Raw genomic sequence first — 25183 nt, 5'->3', positions numbered from 1 at the left:
GTCCTTCTAGGTGACAATGGTCCTGGGTTTGGAAGGTGCTGTTGAAGGAACTTTGAGGAGTTTCTGCATTGCATCTTGTAGATAGTGTACACTGCTGCCATTGTGTGCTGGTGGTAGATGGGGTGCTGTTCAAGCGGGTTGCATTATTTTGGATGGTGTCGAGCTTCTTGAGTGATGGAGCTGCAGTCATCCAAGCAAGTGGCGAGTATTCTACCACACTCCTGACTTGTGCCTCTTAGATGGTGAACAGACTTTCGGGAGTCAGGAGGTGAGTAACTTGCTGCAGAATTCCCAGCCTCACCTGCTTGCAGCCACAGTATTTTTAGGGCTGGTCCAGTTAAGTTTCTGATCAGTGGTAATCCCAGGATGTTGGTGGTGGATTCGGCAATGGTAATGCTATTGAACATCAAGAGGAGGTGGTTAGATTCTGTCTAGTTGGGATGATCATTGCATAGCACTTGTGTGGCTTCAATGTTACTTGCCACTTATCCCCAAGGCTGAATGTTTCCAGGTCTTGCTGCATGCAGGCATGGACTGACTCCTTCAGTATCTGAGGAGTTGTGAATGGTACTGGTACTGAACACTGAGCAATCATCAGCAAACATCCCTACTTCTGACTTTATGTTGGAGGGAAGGTCATTGATGAAGCAGCTGAAAATGGTTGGGCCTAGGTCACTACCCTAAAGAACTCCTGCAACAATGTCCTAAGGCTGAGAAGATAGACCTCCAACAACCAAAACCATCTTCCTTTGTGCTAGGTATGGCCCCAACCAATGGAAAGTTTTCCCCCTTATTCCCATTGACTCCAGTTTTATGTGAGATCCTTAATACCACACTGAAATCAAATGCTTCCTTGATGTCAAAGGCAGTCACTCTCCCCTCACTTCCAGAATTCAGTTCTTTGGTCCATGTTTGGACCAAGGCCATAATGAGGTCCGGAGCCGAGTGGTCCTGGTGGAGCTGTGAGCAGGTTATTACTGAGTAAGTGTTTCTTGAGAGGGTTGACAAGACCTTCCATCACTTCGCTGATGACTGAGAGTAAGGCTGATGAGGTGGTAACTGGCCACTTTTTGTGGAGATAGCATACCTGGGTAATTTTTCAGTGTTGTAGCCGTGCAGGAATGGATTGGCTACAGGGACAGCTAGTTCTGAAGTGTAAGCCATGGGAAAGTGTCTAGTTTTGAAGACTGATGCCCCTCACTGTTTTTTATTTAAATACATAGAAAAGAAAGGTAGTTTAAGAATTCCACAGATAAAGGCAGGAGAATCTGTATCTTGGGTTGGATGGACTATTCTTTGCCCTGAATTAGAGAATGGTGAGCTTAAATTTTTTTTAAGCACTGTGGGAATATGCTTGGCAACACTTGGGTGGAAGTGTTGCCAAGTGGGAAAATTAGTAATGCCACCAGCAACAGTCAAAAATTAATTTTTGGTGCCACAGTGCTGGATTCTTCTGGAGCCTGCAGTATTGGCTGATGTGTTAGTCAGAGCTGCGATGGGACAAATTGTCCCCCTCCCACTTGTCATGTCACTGAGGACTAGGTCCACAAAACCTGTCCAGTGATGCAAGTACCCTTAAAATGTATAACATTTGGATGTAAGAGAGTCTCAATGCACCAGAGGCCAGAGTGGTGAACTGGAGCACAAGTACGTAGTGTAATGGAATGGGTGAAACATGACCAGCCGTTCCATATCTAATATCCAGGTTTCCCTCTCCACAGGGACATTGTGGTACAATGATAAAATGCCACCTCCCAATTTCACAGTTTTGCAGTCAGATGGACATATTCTTCGTGGTTGTGTCATGGTATCTAACCTATTGTACATTTAAAATGCAGAAGTAGTTGTACTTGTGCATTCCCTGAACCTGGTCCAGATTTAAAAAAAAAAATAACAGGGCAGTCAAATTTGAAATCTCATTCAATTTTGATGAACTGGGCATATTTTTCACTGGGTTTGACCAACACATTCTCAACCACAAGCATGCTACAGCCATTGCTCACTATAGATGATAATCTTTAATCTTAAAGGGGGTGGGGGAGGCACGGGATGCGAAAACTCCCAAAAAGTTGTAAATGTCAGGTACTTGATGTCCAGGGTTAGATTATGTCTTGGTTAGAGTTGTAGCTTGTCCAGAGGGATGGGTCACTTTCAGAATTCTGTATTTGGTATAACTTTGTGAACAGAACATTTTAGCAACGTTCTTTGGGCCTTCTGGCTCAACAGGCCTGCCATTTTTGGTTGACCTCAGCCACATCTCATTGTATTTATCTTCTGCTCTGGGAAACACCTCTTGGATATAAATTTTAAGAAAAGATCCAGAAGTGTATCCTTAGTGAACTCAAAGGTGCACCACTAATTATATTGGGCATGATGTTTATCATTGTATGTAGGGTACTGTTTCATGTATTCCAAGTATATTGCATAACTTGAGTTTTCTAGTGAGGGGCAGTTGGTTATATTTGCAATGTATACTGTGCTCTGAGTCAGTGAACCATTCGAAGTCTTGCTCTGTCTGCACAGAATAGTGCATTGCATTGACTGAACATAACATTTCTCTTACTCTGGATTACAGGTGGTGAGGTGAATCCAATTTGTATTTTTGTGTTTGTTTTATGAATTACGTACAAAAATTGCTAATCAACTACAATGCAGTTTGTAATAATATGATGAAAGTTCTCTATTAAAACAGCATATGCAAAATAGCTTAAGCTTTTCTGACAGTACAATGTAATCTTCATTAATCGCCAAAATATAGGAAATAACAAAAATTGGCAGATAGTTGAGAATCCCTAGATTTGATTTTTACACGTGGTACAGCATACCTAGAGATGAGAATGAATCTAAACACTTAGCAAAGAAACTGGTACTTAATCTTTCAGAGCCACTCACAATTGGGAGTGGGTAAAAGGAAAAAAAAAATTAAAGGACTCTCATTGATGTAATGTCTTTCATGACATTCATTCATTCCAAAACACTATCGCCAATGAAGGATTTTTGAAGTGTAGTCACTGTTGCAGCATGAAGCAGCTAATTTGTGCACAGCAAGCTCCCACCAATAACAGATACAGTGCAAGGTAATGTGGATTAATGAAGAATAAATAATGGTTTTATTGAGTAATATTCTAAGACCTTCTCTCTTCATCAAAGAAGACAGACAGGATCTCGGTTTAACGTTTCACCTGATAGACGCCACTTCTGACGGGGTACTGCTTTCTCTGTACTGCAGTGTCAGCCTGGAGAATGTGCTTAAGTCTCTGTAGTGGGGCGTGGTCCCCTTAACCTGCCTTGTGCTACTGCTTCCACCTAAATTGGACGTGACAGTGCTGTATCAGTAGAAGTAGATATTCTGGAATGATTGTGTTGTATGGGTGGCAGCGGATAGAACATTGTCTCAACAATCTATCAATGAGAGTGGATAGAAAATATGAACACTAACAGACAGGAAAGACGTTCTGGTCCATCCAGTTTGTCCTACACAATTGTGAGACCTTGTGCATCACTATACATAAACTCCCCACCGTATGTGAAACCATATTTGAGGAGAGGCGCAAAAGCATAGTTTAAAAACCCAGGCCAATTTGGGAGGGAAAAAACTGGAAAATTCCTCTACCACTCCCTTCAGTGATCAAAACTGAATAATTCTGGCCCTGATAATACTATGTAGTACTGACCCTTTGAACGAGGTGTTCTCGGGTCCAGCTCTTGCTTGAAGGAATTAAAGGAAACGGTATCCGCTGCAGGAGCCGACAGGCTGCTCTTGAAGTCTGCTGTTCTCTGTGAAAAGAACTACCTGCTGACATATAACCTGGATGTGGGCCTTGTAACCACCCCAGACCCCAAGCTTGGTCCTCCCTTACCTATTCGTTGAAAGGATGTTTCCCCATGTGGGAGACACGAAAACTAGGGGGCACAGTTTAAGAATAAGGGGTCTCCCATTTAAGACCGAGAGGAGAAATTTTTTTCTGCGGGTCGTGAGTCTTTGGAACTCTGTTCCCCGGGGAGTGGTGGAGGCAGAGTCATTGTATGTTTTTAAGGCAGAGGTAGATGGATGCTTGACAAACAAGAGAGTCCAAGAGTATCGGGGGGTAGGCAGGAAAGTGGCGTTGAGTCCACAAACCGATCAGCCATGATCTTATAGAATGGTGGAGCAGGCTCGAGGGGCCGAATGGCAGCCTCCTAGTTGATTTTTTATATTCGTTCAGGGGATGTGCGCATCACTGGCTAGGCCAGCACTTATTGCTCCTCCCGAATTGCTCTTGAGAAGGTGGTGGCGAGCTGCTGCCTTGGGGTGTAGGTACACCAACAGTTCTGTTATGGAGTTCCAGGATCTTGACCCAGCAACACTGAAGGAATGGCGCTATAGTTCCAAGTTAGGATGATGTGTGGCTTGGAGAGGAACTTGCAGCTGGCGGTGTTCCCATGCATCTGCTGCCCTTGTCCTTCGAGGTGGAAGAGGTCGCGGGTTTGGAAGGTACTGTCTAAGTAGCCTTGGTGAGTTGCTGCAGTGCATCTTGCAAATGGTACACAATGCTGCCACTGTGCATCAGTGGTGGAGGGAGTGAATGTTGAAGGTGGTGGATGGGGAGCCAATCAAGTGGGCTGCTTTGTCCTGGATGATGGTGGAGCTGTGCCATTCAGGCAAGTGTATTCCATCACAATCCTGACTTGTGCCTTGTAGAGGTGAACTGGCCTAGGGAAGACAGGAGGTGAGTTAGTTGCTGTAGAATTCTGAGCCTCTGACCTGTCCTTGTAGCCACAGCATTTATGTGGCTGGTCCAGTTCAGTTTCTGGTCAATGGTGACCCCCAGGATGTTGGTGCGGGATTCAGCGATGGCAATGCCATTGAATGTCAAGGGGAGATGGTTAGATTGTCTCCTGTTTGAGATGATTGTTGCCCGGCACTTGTGTGGCATGAATGTTACTTGCCACTTATCAGCCCAAGCCTGGCTATTGTCCAGGTCTTGCTGCATTTGACACAGGCTGCTTCAGTATCTGAGGAGTCGCGAATGGTGCTGAACATCGTGCAATCGTCAGTAAACATCCCCACTTCTGACCTTGTGATGGAGGGAAGGTCATTGATGAAGCAGCTGAAGATGGTTGGGCTGAGGACACTACCCTGAGGAACTCCTGCAGTGATGTCCTCGGACTGGGATGATTGACCTCCAACAACCACAACCATCTTCCTTTGTGCTAGGTATGATTCCAACCAGCGGAGAGTTTTCCCCTTGATTCCAGTTTTGCTAGGGCTCCTTGATGCCATAATCGGTCAAATGCTGCCTTGATGTCAAGGGCAGTCACTCTCGCCTCACCTCTTGAGTTGTTTGAACCAAGGCTGTAATGAGGGCAGGAGCTGAGTGGCCCTGGTGGAACCCAAACTGAGCTTCAGTGAGCAGATTATTGCTGAGCAAGTGCTGCTTGACAGCACTGTTGACAACCCCTTCCATTGCTTTGCTGATGATCGGGGAGTAGGCTGATAGGGTGGTAATTGGCCAGGTTGGAGTTGTCTTGCTTTTTGTGCACCAGACGTACCTGGCCAATTTTCCATATTGCTACAATATTGCAAGATTGATGCAAATGCTTCAGCCTTGACTTTTGCACTGATGTGCTGAGCTTCCCCATCATAGAGGATGGGAATGTTTATGGAGCCAGCGCCTCCTGTCAGTTGTTCAATTGTCCTCCACCACTCATGACTGGATCTGGCAGGACTGCAGAGTTTAGATCTGATCTGTTGGATGTGGGATTGCTTAGCCCTGTCCATTGAATGCTGCTTCTGCTGTTTGGCATGCAAGTCGTCCTGTGTTGTAGTTTTCACCAGGCTGACATCTCATTTTGAGGTATGCCTGGTGCTGCTCTTGGCATGTCCTCCTGCACTCTTCTTTGAACCAGGGTTGATCTCCTGGCTTAATGGTAGTGGGGGTATGTCAGGCCATGAGGTTACAGATTGTGGTTGGCCACAGCACCTCATGGATGCCCAGTTTTGAGTTGCTAGATTTGTTCAAAATATATCCCATTTAGCACAGCGGTTGTGCCGCACAACACAATGGTGGGAACCCCCAGTGTGAAGACGGGACTCCGTCTCCACAAGGACTGTGCAGTGGTCACTCCTACCAATATGGTCATGGACAGATGCTTCTGCGACAGCCTGACCTAGTCATACTTACGGAATCATGCATTGCAGACTGTCTTATGTTCGTATTTAATTAGAGCAAAGTGTCTACTCTGTTCCCTCTGTTGTCTTATAAATCACCCCAAACTCTCCACTTCTCTAAAATGTACAGTCCCAGCTCTTTTAATCTATTTTGATTTTGATTTTAATTTTTTTTTTTATTTATTTAGAGATACAGCACTGAAACAGGCCCTTTGGCCCACCAAGTCTGTGCCGAACATCAACCACCCATTTATACTAATCCTACATTAATCCCATATTCCTACCCCATCCCCACCTTCCCTCAATTCCCCTACCACCTACCTATACAAGGGGCAATTTATAATGGCCAATTTACCCATTAACCTGCAAGTCTTTGGCTGTGGGCAGAAACCCACAGGGAGAACTTGCAAACTCCGCACAGGCAGTACCCAGAATTGAACCCTGGTCGCTGGAGCTGTGAGGCTGCGGTGCTAACCACTGCACCACTGTGTCACCCAAACTAAGATGCTTCAAACTGAATTAATCTTGTGGCCCTCCTCTGCACCCTTTACAATATCTTCCACCATGGAAGAAGACTAAATTAGCTCTTATTGAGTCCTAAGCATGGTCTTGTGCAAGGACAAAATAGTAACCTTTGCCTTGTAGTCAATTGTCTTATTAAAAACATGCCAACTCCCTCTTCGCTCCAGCTATTGCTTTATGGTGTTGCTCATGAACCTTAAAGATCCTTGCATTAAAATGCCAAGATTTCCTTTTACATGTGATTTAATGCTTTTACCTGATCGATGTATGTTCAGCATTCATCCTGCCCATATGCTTAACACTGTATTCTTCGATGTTAAGCAGCATTTGCCAATCATGAGCCAAATCCCCCGACACATCAAGATCTATCTAAAGCGGCCGCTCATCTGCAGTACTGGCACTGTCATAAATCATAGTTTCATCTTAAAATTTGCAGATAGTGTCCCCAGTGCCTGCATCTAGATCAGGAATAAGAATATTTAAGAGTAATGGTCTGAAAGCTGATCCATGTGGAACATCATTGGCCACTAGTCCCCAAGATGAACCAAATCCATCTACTTCCATCTTCCAGCTAGTTCTCAATCCAGCTCAATATATTAACCCCAATACTGAAGGCTTTAATCTTGTAAAGAAACCTCTTGTGCTGTACCTTGTCAAAAGCTTTGTGGCAGTTTAAGTAGATAACGTCGACTGGGCTTCCCTCATCCTTCATTTTGGTGATTTAAAAAAAAAAATTGAATTTATAATGCATGACCTTTTTTGGAAGCCATGTTACTTGTCCCTAATATGTTCTACTTTTAAGCAGTCGTGTATTGCATCCCTAATGGTTCTCTCAAGCATCTTCCCTATTGTCAATAAAGGAGCTTATAGTTACCTACAGCTATAAGGTTTAGCTTATCTTTTTTTTAAAGATGGGGACTACGTTGGCTTCCTTCCAGTTGAAGAGAACCATCCCGAAGTGCAATGAGCTACTAAAGTTGAGAGGAAGGGACTTGCATAGCAACTTACTGAGGACCTTCCGAGCGACTGGAGTTGTCAGGTTCTATCAGTGGGCTTGGATAGATTGGGATGACTGGTGTATTAGTTGGAGTGGGTAGAATGGAATGGGAGCAGATAGGCCATGTGAAGATGCTGTATCAGCAAACATAGACTGGGGTTGCAGTGCTGCATTAATTAAGACACTTCAAAGTTTCTTTCTGCTATTTCAATATTTCTAACCTCAAATATTCATCATAGGGAATTTACTTCCTAAACATTAGCTGTTTCCTTTTGAGTAATGGTCCAGATGGTGCCCACGTACCACAAGGAATATCATGCATCAATTTGTTTTGATAAACTATTTTTATTTTTCAGTTCCTTAGAGAAAGTCTGGAAGGAATGCTGCATCCTTTGAGTCTTGTTGCTCAGGGGAGCAACCCAATTGGGCTCCGATGTATTCCTGTATGTGTTAATAACTTGCTTTACTAACGGGTACCAGCTACTTTTATCTAAAGGTGTCATGAGGACTCCTATTTGGACAGTTTAAAAAAAAAAAGTTAGTAATAGTGGAGAACCTGATGTGTACTGCTGGTGCTCAATAATTTAGTTTCCATTTGCATGTAGCTCAGCCCTCTCTATTTTCCCAGACTGCCTTTTATTTGTTTTTAGGATGACAACTGCTTATCCATAGTTGTTCGGAGGAAGTGATGAGCCTTGAACTGTTGCAGCCAATGTGCTGATGGTGCTCCTACAATGGTATTCCAGGATTGTGATGGTTTATATCTAAGTCTGGATATTGTATGGCTTGGAGAAGGTTTTGGAGATAGTAATGTTCACCATCTTGCTGTTTTTATAGAGGTTGTGGGGCTGGGAGGTGTGAGGTGTATCTGTAGATAGTACGTATTACTGTCACAGCATGATGGAGAAGATGGATATTGAGTTCCGTGGCAGTGGTAACATTCATGTGAACTGCTCTGTGCTTAATGATGCCTGTCTTAAGACTATTAAATGGTGGAAAAGGATTTGAGGAGACAGGAGGTAAGCTGTTTATTGCAGTGTACCCAACCTTTTCCCTGCTCTTTGTAGCCACGTTGATAAGCATGGTCCAGTTAAGCTTCTGGTCAGTGGTAACACCCAAGATGTTGATGCTGGTGACATAGGTCATTTTTCTTTTGGGGTCTTGTTGAAAATGGTGGCAGAAAGAGAAGAATGAATAAGCTTGCCTTTATACCACATCTTTCATGTCCATGGGACACTCCAGAACCTTTCAGTTAAATAAATACTTTGGAATGTTGTCATTTTTGTAATGTAGGGAAAAATTGGAGCCAGTCTGTGCACAGTGAGGTCCCATTAACCAAATGACTAAATAATTTGTCTTGGTGATTTTGGTTGAGGGGCAAGTATTGACCAGGACACCAGGAGAACTTCCCTGTTCCTCTTTACGTAGAGTTGAGATCTTTTACATCCACCTGAGCAGACAGATTCAATCTCTGTTTGATGTATCATCTGAAAGAAGATACTTCTGACCAGTGCATCACTCACTCATTGCATTGGAATCTCAGCCTACATTGTGTGCTCAATTCTCTGCAGTAGAATTTGAAATTGCTACTTTCTAGCTCAGAGGCGAGAATGTGACAACCAAACCAAAGCTGATGCTCTTTAGGTGAAGTGAATGTTAGTTGCCACTGGCAGCCCAAGCCTGGATGATATTCAGGTCCTGCTGTAGGCTGGCATGGGCTGCTTCATTATTGATAAAGTAATAAAGTTGTGAATAGATCTGATCTCTAGATTTTGTCATCATGCTCCATTTGTGACCTTATGACTGATGGAAGGTTATTGAATGCAACTGAAGATGGTTGATCCCGGGATGCTGCCCAGAGGAACTCCTACAGTGCAGGCCTGGAATTGCAACATATGGCCTCTTCACAACCATAATCATACTGTCCAAAATATGACTTCATCCATTGGAAGGCTTTCCTTGACTCCTTTTGACCTCAGTTTTGTTGAGACGTCTTTGGTGCCATACTCTGTTGCATGCTGTCTTGACATCAAAGGCATCTCACCACCTCCTGTACTTGTCTGGATGAAGGCTGTAATAAGATCCAGGAGCCAGTGGTTTTGGTGGAGCTGACTTTTGGCAAGTAGATAATTTGTTGATGTGTTGCTTGATGGCTCTTTCCATCACTTTATTGATGATTGGAAAGGTATGGTTATTTGCCCTTTTTATTTGTAAATGGGAAAAACTTGGGCAAGTTTTCACATCAGGCAGTTGCCAGTGTCATAACCTTACAGAAGGCTTTAACCTTTTTTGAAAAAAAAAATGTGAAATACTGAATGGGGAAATATTTGAAATATTCGGGGTACGCGGAGCAGGCCTGAAAAAGGAGTTGAGGCCTGGGACAGATCAGCCGTGATCTTATTGAATGGCGGGGCAGGCTTGAGGGGCTGAATGGCCTACTCCTGTTCCTATTTCTTCTATGTTCTTGGTGAACTCCCCTTTATTTTGCTGCAGCAAAGTTTAAAAATGTCATTGAGTGAGTGCATTGATTTATCGTTGGTCATTTGCCTCAGAGACCCAATATTTTAGATTAACTATGTGAAGTGACACTTACTTAGCCAAAGGCAGGGAGGGCACTGAACACCAGCACGGAAAATGGAAGGTCAGTATTCTCTCATCCTGGTGCATTTCAGATGTTGTGTAAGATTTTTTATTTAAAAAATAAGCATGCCAAAGCATTAGAAGTATTTTTTCTTGCAGGTCCTAAATGAGATCAAAATGCCAAATAATGCTGCAGTTCTCATTTGTAGAATTGGGGAGGGCACAAGTTCAAGATTATGAAGGGCAAGGTTTAGGACAAATGCCAGAGGTATTTCTTTACACGAAGAGTGACCAACAGCTGGAATAGGCTGCCAGGAGGGGTGGCTAAAGCGAGGGCACTCAGCCTAATTTAAGAAACACTTGATGTTGTAATGGGGATACAGTAGGATTGGTATTTTGGAAATACAAGATCAAATGGACCGAGGACTGACTTCTAAAATCGAGTGTACTGCTGTGCTTCACTTGAATAGAGTACAGTTGAGCATAATGTTGTGCTTTGCGTCATGGAGTATTCTGAGTAAAACAGCCTGTGAAGTCTGGTTGCTGATTTTGGTTGGACGTGATCCCGAAGGATTCATCATATGCCCTCCTGCCCCATACCCCCACCATTGGCCACCCCGCATACCTGTCCTCACAGGGCACCTCCTGTGCCAGTTGAAAAGCAAACCGACTTTATTACTTGATTGTATAATTTTTGACCACAAGTCAAACAGCTTTTTTTTTTTTACCTATCCCAATATTTTTATAATCAATAAACAAGTATTCAAAGAAAATGGAGGAGAAAACATTTTTGTGAAGCTTGATTTTTGTTTTTTCTTCTGGGTTACTTGCAGCAGTGTCCTGGAGATTAATCTTTCGTATATGGAGACTCCAGGACAATCTTGGAGGGTTGATGAGCCTAATGTGACAAGTTTGTAAAAATTTAATTTGGTTCCTGTGAATATGATATTATGCACATTATCCCTCCTCTCCCTTGAGGCATTTTCCTGGGATGCCTTGTGAAAATGGATGTGTGGGGTGATCAATGCCCAGGGCATGGAGTGGGAGGTCGGGTGTTGAAACCTCTAGGAATATGTCCAATCTGAATTTCATTTTATTTTAATTCAATTATTTTACTAAAATGGTACCAGGGATGAGGGAACGATTGGAGAAGCAAGGATTATGTTTGTTAGAACAGAGAAAGTTTAAGAGAAAACTTGATAGAGGTATTCAAAATCGTGAATGATTTTGATAGCAATAAGGAGAGGCTGTTTCCAGTAGCAGAAGGGTCGGTAACAAGAGGACACAGATTTAAGGTGGTTATCAAAAGAACCAGAGGTGATACAAGACTCTTTTTAACACAGCAAATTGTGATATGGAATGTACTGGCTGAAAGGGTGGTGGAAGCAGATCCAGTAGTAGAATTCAAAAGAGAATTTAATACTTGAAGGGCAGAAAACTAGTGTTATGGGGAAAGAGCAGGGGTGTGGTATTAATTGGATAGCTCTACCAAAATGCTGGCACAAATACAATGTGTCGAATGGCCTCATTCTGTGTTGTAGTACTGCATCATTCTAAGATTTTATGTGCTATTTCAAAAAAGTGCTTTGAACCTGATTAGGTCTAGATCTTTTGCCCTTGGCAGACAACATTGCATTCAGTTACTCAGCGTAAAACATATGACAGGTTCAAAAGCATAAAGCTAATCAGTTAGTTTAAGCTCATTCTTGCAAAATACTTACCCTACTAGCTTCCCACTATGGCTTTAATGTTTCCTTTAACAGACAAACAGCCTTAGATGTGGCATGGAACGAAAGGATGGTACTTTTGCCACTGTAGTTGTGCTGGAGTACCAGCCCAGATTGTACACGAGTCCTGGGTGGGGCACAAACCCATAATCATCTGACCAACTAGACAATGGTGTTCTAACTGCACCAATATAGTTGCACAGTGTGACTTCATAAGGCCATAGAATAATGCAGCTCAGAAGGAGGCCAATTGGCTCGTGCTGGCTCTTTGAAAGAGCTATCCAATTAGCCCCACTGCCCCGCTCTTTGCCCATAACTGTGCAGCTTTTCCCACTGCGACTATATAGCCAATTCCCTTTTGAAAGTTATTGAATCTGTTTCCGCAAACCTTTCAGGCAGTGCATTCCATATAATAACCACTCACTGTTTTCTTAAAAAAAAAAATTATTTTGCCACCTCTGGTTCTTTTGCCAATCACCTTAAATCTGTGTCCACTGTTTACAGCTCCTTCTACCACTGGAAATTGTTTCTCATTTACTCTATCTAAACACTATTTTTGCACACCTTATCTCCCCTTAATCTCCTCTGCTGTAAAGAGAACAACCTCAGTTCTGCTATTCTTTCCACACAACTGAAGTCTTTCATTCCAGGTACCATTTTTGTTTGTTGGTTCCCTTGTTGACTACTTTCTAAGTTTGTGGTATATCTGTTTGAAATGTTTTACTTGGATACATTCCCATAATAACCAGGTGTAGTGTTGTACCTGGTATTTGACATACTTGTGGACACCATTGTATTTGTCATAGTCACTTAGCAGCATTGCCCTCCCTTTATGTCTCACTAGCAAAACCTTTCACCCTTGTGCTCTGTCCTTCTCATGCTTTACATTCCACATTTATTTATAGAAAGGGTTAGAGGGCAGTCACTGTACAAACTGCCACCATCAATAAGTACGTACTGTTGGCTCTGCAGACTACGATTAGCAATATCTTCTATTTGATTCTAACATTTCGTGAATTACTGCCAGCTTGGCTATAGGTTAAAGCATAGTACAGATCCTGTCTAAAAATTCAGTTGGATACGTTGTGGGATTAACACTGGATAAACTGGATGCTGTTGTATTCTAAAACCATTCTGATGCAATAAACTTGTTCTACTGATGCTCCATTTAGTGGCCAATCAGAGAATGGAGAGCTTTCCTTGGATCTAGATTTGTAATGTTCCAACTTCATGTTGAACTCTTCTGGTTTTTTTGCATTGGCAGGATTCTCACCTGGTCTGCTGTCTACACTGCAACGCTACTCTTATCCAGTGTCCTTCATTTGGGCTAATTGCTACTCATCATTCTGTGCCTGAATGAGCAACTGGGGTGACTCATTTCCAAGTCTGTGTCAGTTGCTCTTGAACTGACTCAATACAGGCATGTTGGAGTGTAATGATGTGCTGTCTGATTTTAATTGTCCCTTTTCCCTATCGAGAACCATCCTCTCCTTGACATCTATGCGCCAAAGTTCAGGAAATCATGAATGCTAAATGCTGCTGCTTCACCTTGCCACTTTATAGCAATAATGTTCCAAGAAAACAACTGCTTGTGGAAGTAAAGATCAGGACAAAGCAGCTTCAACTAATGTTGAATTAAAAATTACTCAAGTTAACTCCAGTTGAAAACATCGATGAAAGATCCTGCTGGAGCACTGAGTTGCTGTCCTTTCACCTGAATTTCAATCCAACCAAGACTGACAGTGAAATTCTTTTCTGTTGGCTCTCAGGGCCTTAACTGGACTAATGAAAAATGACAAAGATAAAATGAAAGTTGAGAGATCAAGCGAGTTATGGTATGGGAGATTAAGTTGAATATGAAGTTTCGAACGAACCTATTAGATAAAAATGGTCCCTTGCAATCTTGTAAACTTGAGGACTTTGAGTGGGTGTGTAGGTTATTTATCAGGTGACCAGTCATGGGCCACCATTATCTCCGGGAGCTTGTTTGATTGCTTCAGGGAATTGGGGAGGAATTTTTCAAAGTTCCTTCCTGGAATTGCCCAAAGATTTTTATTTGCCCCTCCAGGCATTAACATTGCTAGTGATTGGGGAAATATGGTGCACAAGATGTCAGCCTCTAATGAGTAAAGTGAGTAGTGGTGAGCGAGTTCCGAAGAAGGGTCACTGACCCAAAACGTTAACTCTGCTTCTCTTTCCACAGATGCTGCCAGACCTGCTGAGTGGTTCCAGCATTTCTTGTTTTTATTTCAGATTTCCAACATCTGCAGTATTTTGCTTTTATTATTGTGGTGGGCGTGATTGATCTTTTCTTGCCTTGTTATCTGTAAGTTTTTGTAATGAGTGCGGGGCAGTCTTAACCACACCACAGCACAAAATTGCTTGCGTTTTGGTAGAAACTGGCAATATCACTTTGGCTGTAAGAATAAACCGTGTTAGAAGTAGAAATGGTAGTACAGGTAGAAGGTGCTCTTTTGGTTTTGGGGAAGCATTGTGATTCATCTGATATTGAAGGATGAGGAAATATTACATTTCTCAGCCTTGTTGAGTGCAAACAAAAATCTGCTGCTAGTGATGAAAATTAGTTTCTCAATTCTGACAACCTGATTTCTAATGGAGATGCTTATCAGGTGTCAAGGAAGTTTGTGAAATATGCTGTTAATGTGTCTATACTTTTTTTCTTCTTGAATTGATTTAGTACGCAGGCTACAAGTGAGTTTAGACACTCTTGAAGAGAAGCCTTGCATTTATATAACCCCTTAGTCTGTCACAAGTTCTGAAGTGTAATAGTTGTTCGTAGACAATTGTGCAGCTATTCTGTGCCAGCGAAGCCCCACAAACAGCAGTTAAGGTGAATGGCCAATCTTATTGTAGTGAAGTTTTGGGGAGAACGTAGTGTTCCTCTTTGGTGCTGTGGGATCTTACTGTTCACTGAACAGGCAAACAGAGCCTTATTATAATGTCTCAACTGAAAAATTGGCACCTCTTGACAAATGCAGAACTCCCTCCCCACTAAATTGGAGTGTCTACCTAGGTTATGTGCTCAAATCTTGGAGTAGAGTTTGAATCTGCAAGCAACCAGTAATAAAAGCCATTCCCAACTGAAAATGTTTTTTCAAAACTGTTCAGTTATATTTTTTGATTTTTAAAAAAGATGAGCTTCACCGCTGGAGCTAGCAAAACAATAACTTGGAAGTTTGTTTAGTGGTGCAAAACCACTTGAGCTGTTGGCTGGAAATTCTGAATCTGGTTTAATTTGGATACTGCTAACAGGTTAAACTAAAATAGGAAAGTTGTCTGTTGTGAATCATACAGATTGGAGATTCTGAGGTTGAGATCCAGTTTGTGCTGATGTAATTAATCACAGCCAGGCTGGGGATGCTACAATTGGTCCCAGAGTTCCCAAGCTCTCCAGTGATCCACTGTGGAAAAGTACATATACGTGGAAGTCTGGCAGTGATGGGGGTCAGGCTCATTTGTGATGCACCCCTTAGTTGAGTAGCTAAGCACTGACTTGGCAAGCACATGAAAAAAGTGCTAAAGGCTACCAGGTCTTGTGGGATCTAACCTCCATGAGTTGCAGCTTTCAGAGAAGTAAGAACAAATTTGCATTTGTACGGGCAGGAGAGAGGAATACTGAATTCAGGAAAAGAAATCTCATCAATTTGAGGTGAGATTTTGCCTTTAACATTTGAAGCTATGTCATAGAATTTAGTAATAAAACAACTTGATTCTTTGCTAATATTGTACAGTACAGTTTCAGAGAACTTACATTTTCTTGCAAACTCTGGAGCCCAGTAGTAACATTTTTGATCATCTGTACTATTACATAATGCTAAAATGGACTCTAGACTCTCTCAATTTGTATCCATTCTATGCTGAAGGTGGAAGGCATTTTTTCCATAAGTTGCTTCTCCTGGCTGTGTGCCAAGCGTTTTGATTAGTTTTTGGTTCTTTAAATTTTCCGGCAGTCTAACCAGAGTTAATCATTATCTGACGTGAGGGATTTAATCGAAGGCATCAAATGTACTTGTGGTGACACTTGCTTTCAGTGTTGATTGTTGATCCCATTTGGATAAGCCTACAAGACAAAAATGTTTCAGGAGCAAAGTAACTAGTATAAAGCTAGCAAAATAGAACTATGTAAAGGAAACTTGATGTGCAGTTGTGATGGGAAGTACTAGTTAAAAACTTCAAAGAAGATGAATGTTTATGAATCTGATAGCTAAACGTAGAAGGCATGTGGTGTTTAGTTGTATTTCTAGCCTAGCAATACCCTTAAGGCTCAAGCAATGTGAACGGCCTCGACAGCTTGCTCACTAGACCCTATTCCTTCTAAACCGCTGACCACCTAACTTACCTTCCTGGCTCCTATGTTATCTGATATTAATGGTTCTCTTTCCTCAGGTACTGTTGCTGCTCTGCTTCAAATCTGTCATCATTACCCCTCGGGGGGGGGGGGGGGAAAGAAAAAGCAATCCTTGACCCCTCCGTCCTTGCAAACGCCCGCCACATCTCCAACCTCCCTTTCCTGTCAAGTCCGTGAATGTATTGTCAACTCTCAAATCTGTGACCATCTTTCCTGGATCTTCATGTTTGAATTCTTTCCAAACAGGTTTTCACACCCACCATATTGCTGAAATGGCTTATGGCAAAGTCACAAATGACACCCTAATTAACTGACAAAGGTAAACGATCCCTCCTCTTCATGGTTTGTTTGCAGCCTTTGGCACAGTTGACTCCAAAATTCTGGTCTATTGCTTCTCTATCATTGTCTGGCTTGGTGGGACTACACTTACCTGCAATGGCTTCTCTTCCTGCTCTTGCACGGTTACCTTTGGCGTCCCCAACGATTTATCCTTGGACCTCTCCTGTTCTCATCTACATGTTGCCCCTAGACAACATAGTAATCAGTTTCTACATGTATGCAGATGTAACCCAGCTCTACCTCACCTCCACCTTTTTCGACACCTCCACTGTCCCTAAACTGTAAGATTGCTTGTTCAACATCCTGTGCTGCATGAGCAGAAATTTCTGCCAATTAAATATTGGGATCGCAGAGCTGATTGCTTTTGTCCTCTGTCATAAACTCTGCTCCCTTGTCACTGACTCCATCCCTCTCCTTGGCAACTGTATAGGCTGAAACAAAATGTTCACAGCCTTGGTGTTATGTTTGACCTGAGATGAGCTTTCTCTGCTAAGACTGCCTATTCCTAGCTCTAAAATTGCCTGACCGCTCTTGCCTTAGCTTTATTTGCGCTGAAACCCTGATCCATGCCTCTAAACCTGACCCACCCCGCCCCCCCCACCACCCATGCATTCCCCACATTTGCATTCCCCCCCCCCCCCCCCCCCCACCTTGGCCACATCCCTGCATCGCGCTTAACCTGGCCAAATTTAGTGAATAAGCTTCACTAGAATATTTTCATACATTCTAGCCACCACACCTTGGGGAGAATCTCAAGGCCTTGATGAGGATACAGAGGAGACTTACCAGAATGGTACCAGGGATGAGGAATTTTAGTAATGTGGAGAGACTAGAGAAACTAGAATTGCTCTGCTTAGAGCAGAGAAGTTAAAGGGGAGATTTCGTAGAGGGGTTGAAAATTATGAAGCGTTTTGAAAGGATAGATGAGAAACTATTTCCACTGGCTGGTGGATTGGTAACCAGAGGACACAGATTGCAGATAATTAGCAAAAGAACCAGAGGGGATATGAGAATTTTTTTTTAATGCAGCAAGTTGTGATGATCTGGAATGCACTGTTTGAAAGGATGATGGATATAGATTCAGTGATAACTTTCAAAAGGGAATTGGAGATGTACTCGAAAGGGAAAAAATTGCAGCAGAGTGGGACTAATTTGATAACTCCATCAAAGGGTTGGCATGGACATAATGGGCTGAATAGCCTCCTGTGCTGTAGGATTCTATGATATTTTGGTTAGCTGTAACCATTTACTGACAAGTAAAATAGTAAGAAAGCTTCTGACATTCTCAATTGATAGATGATCGGAATTGAATTTTATTTACCAGCATTCCAAATCTGTTAATTTTCGCCGGTGGTTCTGGAGGGCAGTCTGCTCTCAACCCTGGAATTTTGGAGGCAAGTTCTGTCCTTGGAATATGATGTTTGCATCTGATGAGGCTTTGAATTACATATTAATGTAGTCACATGTGGAGTCCTGTTTATCAGGCCTTCATTTTTAACTGAAAAATTTGACTTCTATTGTTCCACCCCTGTCTGGTAGTGATAGTTTTGTATCAATCCCCTTCTAGAAGCACCTAAAGGTAGTCATGGCTCTTGGTATCTTCCGTAGATACAATTAACTCTTCTCCTTTGGGAAGCTACTCCTGAGGGCTAATATTGCAATGTGGGCAGGTATGGACTGTGAAACATATCTGCTGCAGTTCCTCGGAAGGCTCCCAATATCTGGTGATCCAGATTAGTTAACATACTGTGTGTGCTTGTAATACCAGCTCCTCCATGCAGACTTCAGTACAATTTTGTGTTTCATGCTGAACCTTCTCAGATTAACTGGGAATTGATTCGAGTTTACAGGGGATGGCAACAAGCTCCTGAATTGTGCTCTCGTCGAATGCACAAAGTTGGGTAGATAGTCCTGGCCATTGCTTTCCAGCTAGTGTTTTTTTTTGCAGGAACAGGTCCTCTCTGCCAGGAGTAAGTGGTTGTTTAATTTAAGAAATTATTCCCATGCCCTAATTTCCCCATGGCAAATGTCAAAACACTGAGATTTTCCTTCCGGATAATAGGCCTGGGAAATTTTTCAGGAAGTCACTCTACTCTTCCCCACCTTCTGCTAAAATCTGATTTTCGCTGGTGACTTGAAGCTTCTCCATTGTTTAACAGTGAGCTTCTTGTCCTTACCGAATACTTGCATCCAACAAATCAGTGACTACTACATTGGCCAGTGGGGAGAGTCAGGGGAGTATAGTGGCCGTTGTCTGTGGAGGTCGTCCGGTTCTTCAGGAGAGGTATACAAAAGTGACAAACAAAAAACTGATGTTCATTATCAAACTAGTGCATTGTTAAACCCTGGGCATCTTTCAGAGAGGGAGCTTTACACAGAATTTAACTTGTGCTGCACCTAACCGAGTATAAACTCTGGAAGTTTTGCCTGTGACTTGCAATAAGGCTGATGCGTGATGCACCACTCCGCAGTGTAGGCATCTCTCTCCTGGATGAAAATTGAAATATGTAACAGGATGCAAACAGTTTTGAGCATACTGTTTTGCTATACAGTGGGCCAAAAGTATCTTTCACAGTTTATTTGCCTTCAAATCTATTTCTGATTTAAAGTTGGGAATTTCTGGAACACTCTAGTTTTCTGGTTCTCTTTAATATTCAGGAACCTGATGGCTATTCTTGATGTGACCTACAAATTCCTTGTTGAGTAATTACAGGTATTTTACAGTAATTATTCCTGTAGGTTCTGTAGGCTGTATGGCCAAGACCGATTTTGCAAGACGGCAGGCTGAGGGGCCAGCTGAATTATCTCAAATTCACTGTGCTGTTCCCGACATCTTATCCATAGCCTCTCCCAAGGGAGGCTGACTGACGCTTTGTTCGGGTTTTTCCCGGTGGGAATTAATGGCTTAAAAAAGTCCCACTGAATAAAATCCACTGTTAGTGGTTCAGGCTCTTTAACCAAAAGAGCAAGATGTATAGCTAATGAGCTTTGTCATGGTTGGCTGGCACTGAATAATGTCTGCGTCTGATTGGTTTGTGTTGAAGCAGTATGTGTGTGTGGGGAAAGTGAGTAAATCCACTCACTGCACATTCTCCATTGCTTCCCTGGACTGGCCTAGTCTGTGGAGAAAGCTGTAAAGACAGGAATGCAAGGTTAGTTCCTCCCTTCTCTCTCGCTGTCGCTCGTCTCTTTCGCATGCTCTTGCTCTCTCTCCCTGCCCTTTCCTGCCCTTTAGATGCAGGCCTTCAAATATTTCTAGTGTTCTTTTATGCCATACTGATGTTGCAAGGGTTTGGGCTGTAGGAGGAGGGGATTGATTTTTTTTTCCCTTAGTAAGGTCAGGGTGGGGTTGCAGCAGCTGGCTTGCTACTGTTCCTGCTGCTCTTTGAACACAAGCTTGAACAGAGGTTTCTGTGTACTCCTCTGAGCTATTGGCAGGGAGGTTACTGCTTTATTGTTGCAGAATCTAGAACATCGAGCACATTGTTGTTGCTGAGATGGAGACAGCCAGTTCGAGTAGTTAAAATAAAATCTGCAGTTGAAGGCCCAGAAGCCAAATAATAAAAGCAGTTTTATCATTCTGTAAAACTCAACTGTTTTCCCCCCCAATGGCTACCATAAGATAGTGTGGAAATGTGCCAAACATTTGCACAGGAATTTTAAGAAAACTGTTCTGAGAACAGTTTGATAAACTAAGCATTATCTGTCAAGGCAGTGTGGAGTGATTTAAGTGTCCTGCAGAGCACACAAGTTACTGCATAAAACTAGAGGTAGAGATCTTGTGCACTGAGAGAAAATGGGGGAAAATATTTAATAGCATTGCCGATCAGTCAGCCAGGCGAAGAGTAGTAGAGCCAGTAACTAGAGGGCCGAGCTTGTGTCGGGGGAACTGATGCAATGAATGGATGTTTCTGTGTGATTAACCCTTTTCAGTAGTTGCCTGTGCTTTCTGGTTTGCTGTTCTCTGCCTTCTGTACCAACTGATTGGGTTCACACTTTTTGCAGCCGTCTAAAGTTGTAATTCTGGCAGATCTCCTGCAGTTCAGTTCAGCTTGTGCAGTTAGTTGCCGGAGGGCAGTAAACTGACTGGTTCTATTAAGCAACTCTGCTCCAAGCGCTCCTGCTGAATATGCAGTGGACAGGAAGAAGTGTGTTAAGGAATTTAAAAAAATATTTTTTTTTATTCGTTCATTGGATGTGGGCAGCGCTGGCTAGGCCAGCGTTAATTGCCCATCCCTAATTGCCTTGCGAAGGTGGTGGTGAGCTGCCTTCTTGAACTGCTGAAGTCCATGTGTGGGGTAGGTACACCCACAGTGCTGGTAGGAAGGGAGTTCCAGGATTTTGACTCGGCGGCAATGAAGGAACGGCGATATAGTTCCAAGTCAGGATGGTGTGTGGCTTGGATGAGAACTTACAGGTGGTGGTGGTCCCATGCATTTGCCGCCCTTGTCCTTCTAGGTGGTCGAGGTCGCGGGTTTGGAAGGTGCTGTCTAAGGAGCCTTGGTGCATTGCTGCAGTGCATCTTGTAGATGGTACACACTGCTGCCACTGTGCGTTGGTGGAGGGAGTGAATGTTGAAGGTGGTGGATGGGATGGCAAACAAGCGGGCTGCTTTGTCCTGGATGGTGTCGAGCTTCATGAGTGTTGTTGGAGCTGCACCCATCCAGGCAAGTGGAGAGTATTCCATCACACTCCTGACTTGTGCCTTGTAGATGGTGGACAGGTTTAGGGGAGTCGGGAGGTGAGTTACTCGCTGCAGGATTCCTCGTTTCTGACCTGCTCTCGTAGCCACGGTATTTATATGGCTACTCCATTTCAGTTTCTAGTCATTGGTAACCTCCAGGCTGTTAGTGGGGGATTCAGCGTTTGTAATGCCATTGAATGTCAAGGGAAGATGATTAGATTCTCTTGTTGGAGATGGTCATTGACTGGCAGTTGTGTGGCACGAATGTTACTTGCCACTTGTCAGCCCAAGCCTGGATATTGTCCAGGTCTTTCTGCATTTCTACACAGACTGCTTCAGTATTTGAGGAATTGCGTATGGTGCTGAATATTGTGCAATCGGCAGCAAACATCTCCACTTCTGACCTTATGATCGAAGGAAGGTTGTTGATGAAGTCGCTGAAAATGGTTGGACCTAGGACACTACCCTGAGGAACTCCTGCAGTGATGTCCTGGAGCTGAGATTGACCTCCAACAACCCCGCCATCATCTTTTGCGCTAGGTACGACTCCAACCAGTGGAGAGTTTTTCCCGATTCCCATTGACACCAGATTTGCCAGGGCTCCTTGATGCCATACTCGGTTAAATGCTGCATTGATGTCAAGGGCAGTGACTCACCTCATCTCACCTCCTTGAGTTCAGCTCTTCGGTCCATGTTTGAATCAAGGCTGTACTGAGGTCAGGAGCTGAGTGGTCCTGGCAGAACTCAAACCGAACCTCAATGAGCAGGTTATTGCTAAGCAAGTGCTGCTTGATGGCACTGTCACTGACACTTTTCATCACTTTACTGATCGGGGAGTAGGCTGATGGGGCGGTAATTGGCTGGGTTGGATTTGTCCTTTGTGTACAGGACATACCTGGACAATTTTCTACCTTACCGGGTAGATGCCAGTGTTGTAGCTGTACTGGAACAGCGGCAAGTTTTGGAGCACAGGTCTTCAGTACTATTGCCGGAATATTGATCTATTAATTCTTAAAGAAATGCAACTCGAGTGTTTTACCCCCAGTACTGTTCAGTGTATTTTAAGATATGGAGTGTTAGAATACAGTGTTATTGTATTATAACATGTTACAATAACCCAGTAATGTATAATGTATTACCAATAATATGCAGTGTGTTCATGCCCCTTCCAAGCTCAACTTGTCCAAGACCTGTATCATGCTCTCGCGACCCTTTCACCATGAATCTGCTGACCACCCAGCTTCCCCAACTGGCTCCCTTGTTAACTGATATTAACGATTCTCTCTCCTTAGGTACTGTCCCTCTCCTTCAAATCTGCCATTGTCACCTTCTCAAAAAAAAAATCAACCAGTGATTCTGTCCTTGCACACTACCGCCCCATCTCCAGTCTCCCTTTCCTCTCCAAAGTCATTGAACATGTTGCCTCCTAATTTGGTGCCCATCTTTCCTTGAACTCCATGTTTGAACCCTTCCAATCAGGTTTCTGCCCAGCCATGGTACTGAAACGGCTCTTATCAAAGTCGCAAATAACATCCTAGTTGACTGTGTTAACCTCCTTGTCCTTCTCGACCTGTTTGTAGCCGTGTCACCATCTTCCTCCACACCTCTCCATCATCGTCTGGCTGAATGAGACTGCATTCGCCTGGTTCCATTCTTGCCTATACAGTCATTGCTAGAGAATTACCTGTGATGGCTTTTCTCGTTCCTGTACCATTATCTCTGATGTCCCCAGTTGTCTATACTTAGCTCCATCATATTTCTTAACTACCTGCTGCCTCTGAGCAGAATCATCCAAAAACACAGTATCATTTTCCATATGTATGCTGACAACACCCAGGTCCGCTTCACCACTACCTCTCTTGACCCCTTCACTTACTCACTCTCAATTGTCAGACTACTTGTCAGATATGGTGTCTGACTGAGCAAAAATTTCCTCCAACTAAATATTGCAAAGATTGAAGCCATTGTTGGGCCCTTCCACAAACTGCATTAGGGATAGTATTAGATTAAAAGAAAAGGCTTACAATGTTGCAAAAAAGAGTAGCAGGTGTGAGGATTGGGAGTGTTTTAGAAACCAGCAAAGGGCCACCAAAAAGTTGATAAGGGGAAAAAATAGAATGAGAGCAAACTAGCTAGTAATATAAAAACAGATTGTAAGAGCTTTTGTCAAAAGGAGAGTAGCTAAATAAAAGTTGGTCCCTTGGAAGCAGAGACAGGAGAAATTATCATGGAATGAGGAAATGGCAGCGGCATTGAACATATATTTTGTGTCTGTCTTCACAGTAGAAGGCACAAGTTCCATACCAGAATTAGACAATAACCTAGGGGCTAAAAAGAGTGAGGAAATTAAGGAAATTCATATCCGAGAAGTATTGGAGAAACTTAAGGGACTAAAATCTGACAAATCTCCAGGACCTGATAGCCTACACCCTAGGGTTCTAAAAGAGATAGCTGCGCATATAGTGGATGCGCTAGCTATGATTTTCCAAAATGCCTTAGATTTGGGGGTGGTCCCATCAGATTGGAAGTTGGCAAATGTTGCACTGCTTTTCAAGAAAGGAGGAAGAGAGAAAACAGGGAACAGTTAGCCTAACATCAGTCGTTGGGAAAATGCTGGAATCTGCTATTAAGCAAGTCTTAACAATATACTTAGAAAAGAATAGTGTGATGTGAACAAGTCAGCATGGTTTTTTTTGAGGATGTAATTAGTAGGGTAGATAAAGGGGAACCAGAAGATGGTGTACACCTGGATTTCCTAAAGGCATTTGATAAGGTGCCAAACAAAAGGTTAATAAGCAAGATAAAGGCTCATGGAGTTGGGGGTAATATATTAGCATGGATAGATGATTGGTTAACTGATAGGAAGCAACCATTTTCAAGTTGGCAGGCAGTAAATAGTGGAGTGCAGCAAGGATCAGTGCTGGGCTCAGCTATTTACACTCTGTATTAATGACTTGGGTGAAGGGACAGAGTACTGTATCTAAGTTTGCTGATACAAAGGTAGGTGGAAATGTAAGCTGTGGGGAGGGCACAGGCTGCAAAGATATAGACAGGTTAAGCGAGTGGACAACAAGATGGCAGATGGAGTATAGTGTAGGGAAGTGTGATATGCACTTCACTTGTAAGATTAGAAAAGCAGAATCTTTTAAAGGTGTGAAACTTGTAAGTGTTCAACGAGACGGGTGTGCTTGTTCAAAGAATGCAGAAAGTTAACATGCAGGTATGACGAGCAATCAGGACGGCGCAGTGGTTAGCACCGCAACCTCACAGCTGCAGCGACCCGGGTTTGGTTCTGGGAACTGCCTGTGTGGAGTTTGCAAGTTCTCCCTGTGACCGTGTGGGTTTCCGCTGGGTGCTCCGGTTTCCTCCCACAGCCAAAGACTTGCAGGTTGATTGGCCATTGTAAATTGCCCCGAGTGTAGGTAGGTGGTAGGAGAATTATGGGGATGTGGTAGGGAATATGGGATTAATGTAGGATTAGTATAAATGGGTGGTTGATGGTTGGCACAGACTCGGTGGGCCGAAGGGCCTGTTTCAGTGCTGTATCTCTCTATGACTCTAATTAGGATGGCAAATGGCATCTTGGTTTTTATTGCAAGGGGATTGGAGCACAAGAATAAAAGTTTTGGTGAGATCGCATCTGGAATACTGTGTGCAGTTTTGGCCTCCATATTTAAGAAAGGAAATACTTGCATTGGAGGCAGTGCAGCGAAGGTTCACTAGATTGGTCCCTGGGATGAGGGGGTGGCTCAAGATGAGAGGCTAAGTAAATGGGCCTGTATTCTCTGGAGTTTAGAAGAATGAGAGGTGCTCT

General features: G+C 43.2%; 1 protein-coding gene across 5 annotated transcripts in view; it reads left to right on the top strand.

The window, feature by feature from the left end:
• The window catches only part of LOC137375802 (C-terminal-binding protein 1-like), a 108603-nt gene that overhangs the window by 22128 nt on the left and 61292 nt on the right, over window positions 1-25183 (top strand). Inside the window, exon 1 of one of the 5 annotated variants that reach the window (XM_068043274.1) lies at window positions 19750-19837. The exons of the other annotated variants lie outside the window; for them this stretch is intronic. Coding sequence (XP_067899375.1) covers window positions 19831-19837 — 7 coding nt within the window. The 5' untranslated portion in view covers window positions 19750-19830. Of the gene's footprint in view, window positions 1-19749; window positions 19838-25183 lie in introns of those variants that run through there. 5 annotated transcript variants of the gene reach the window in all.

Source organism: Heterodontus francisci, chromosome 12 (assembly GCF_036365525.1).
Source record: "Heterodontus francisci isolate sHetFra1 chromosome 12, sHetFra1.hap1, whole genome shotgun sequence".
NCBI lineage: Eukaryota > Metazoa > Chordata > Chondrichthyes > Heterodontiformes > Heterodontidae > Heterodontus > Heterodontus francisci.
The sequence above is the reverse complement of the archived record's forward strand: the minus strand, read 5'-3'. Positions and strand labels throughout refer to the sequence as shown.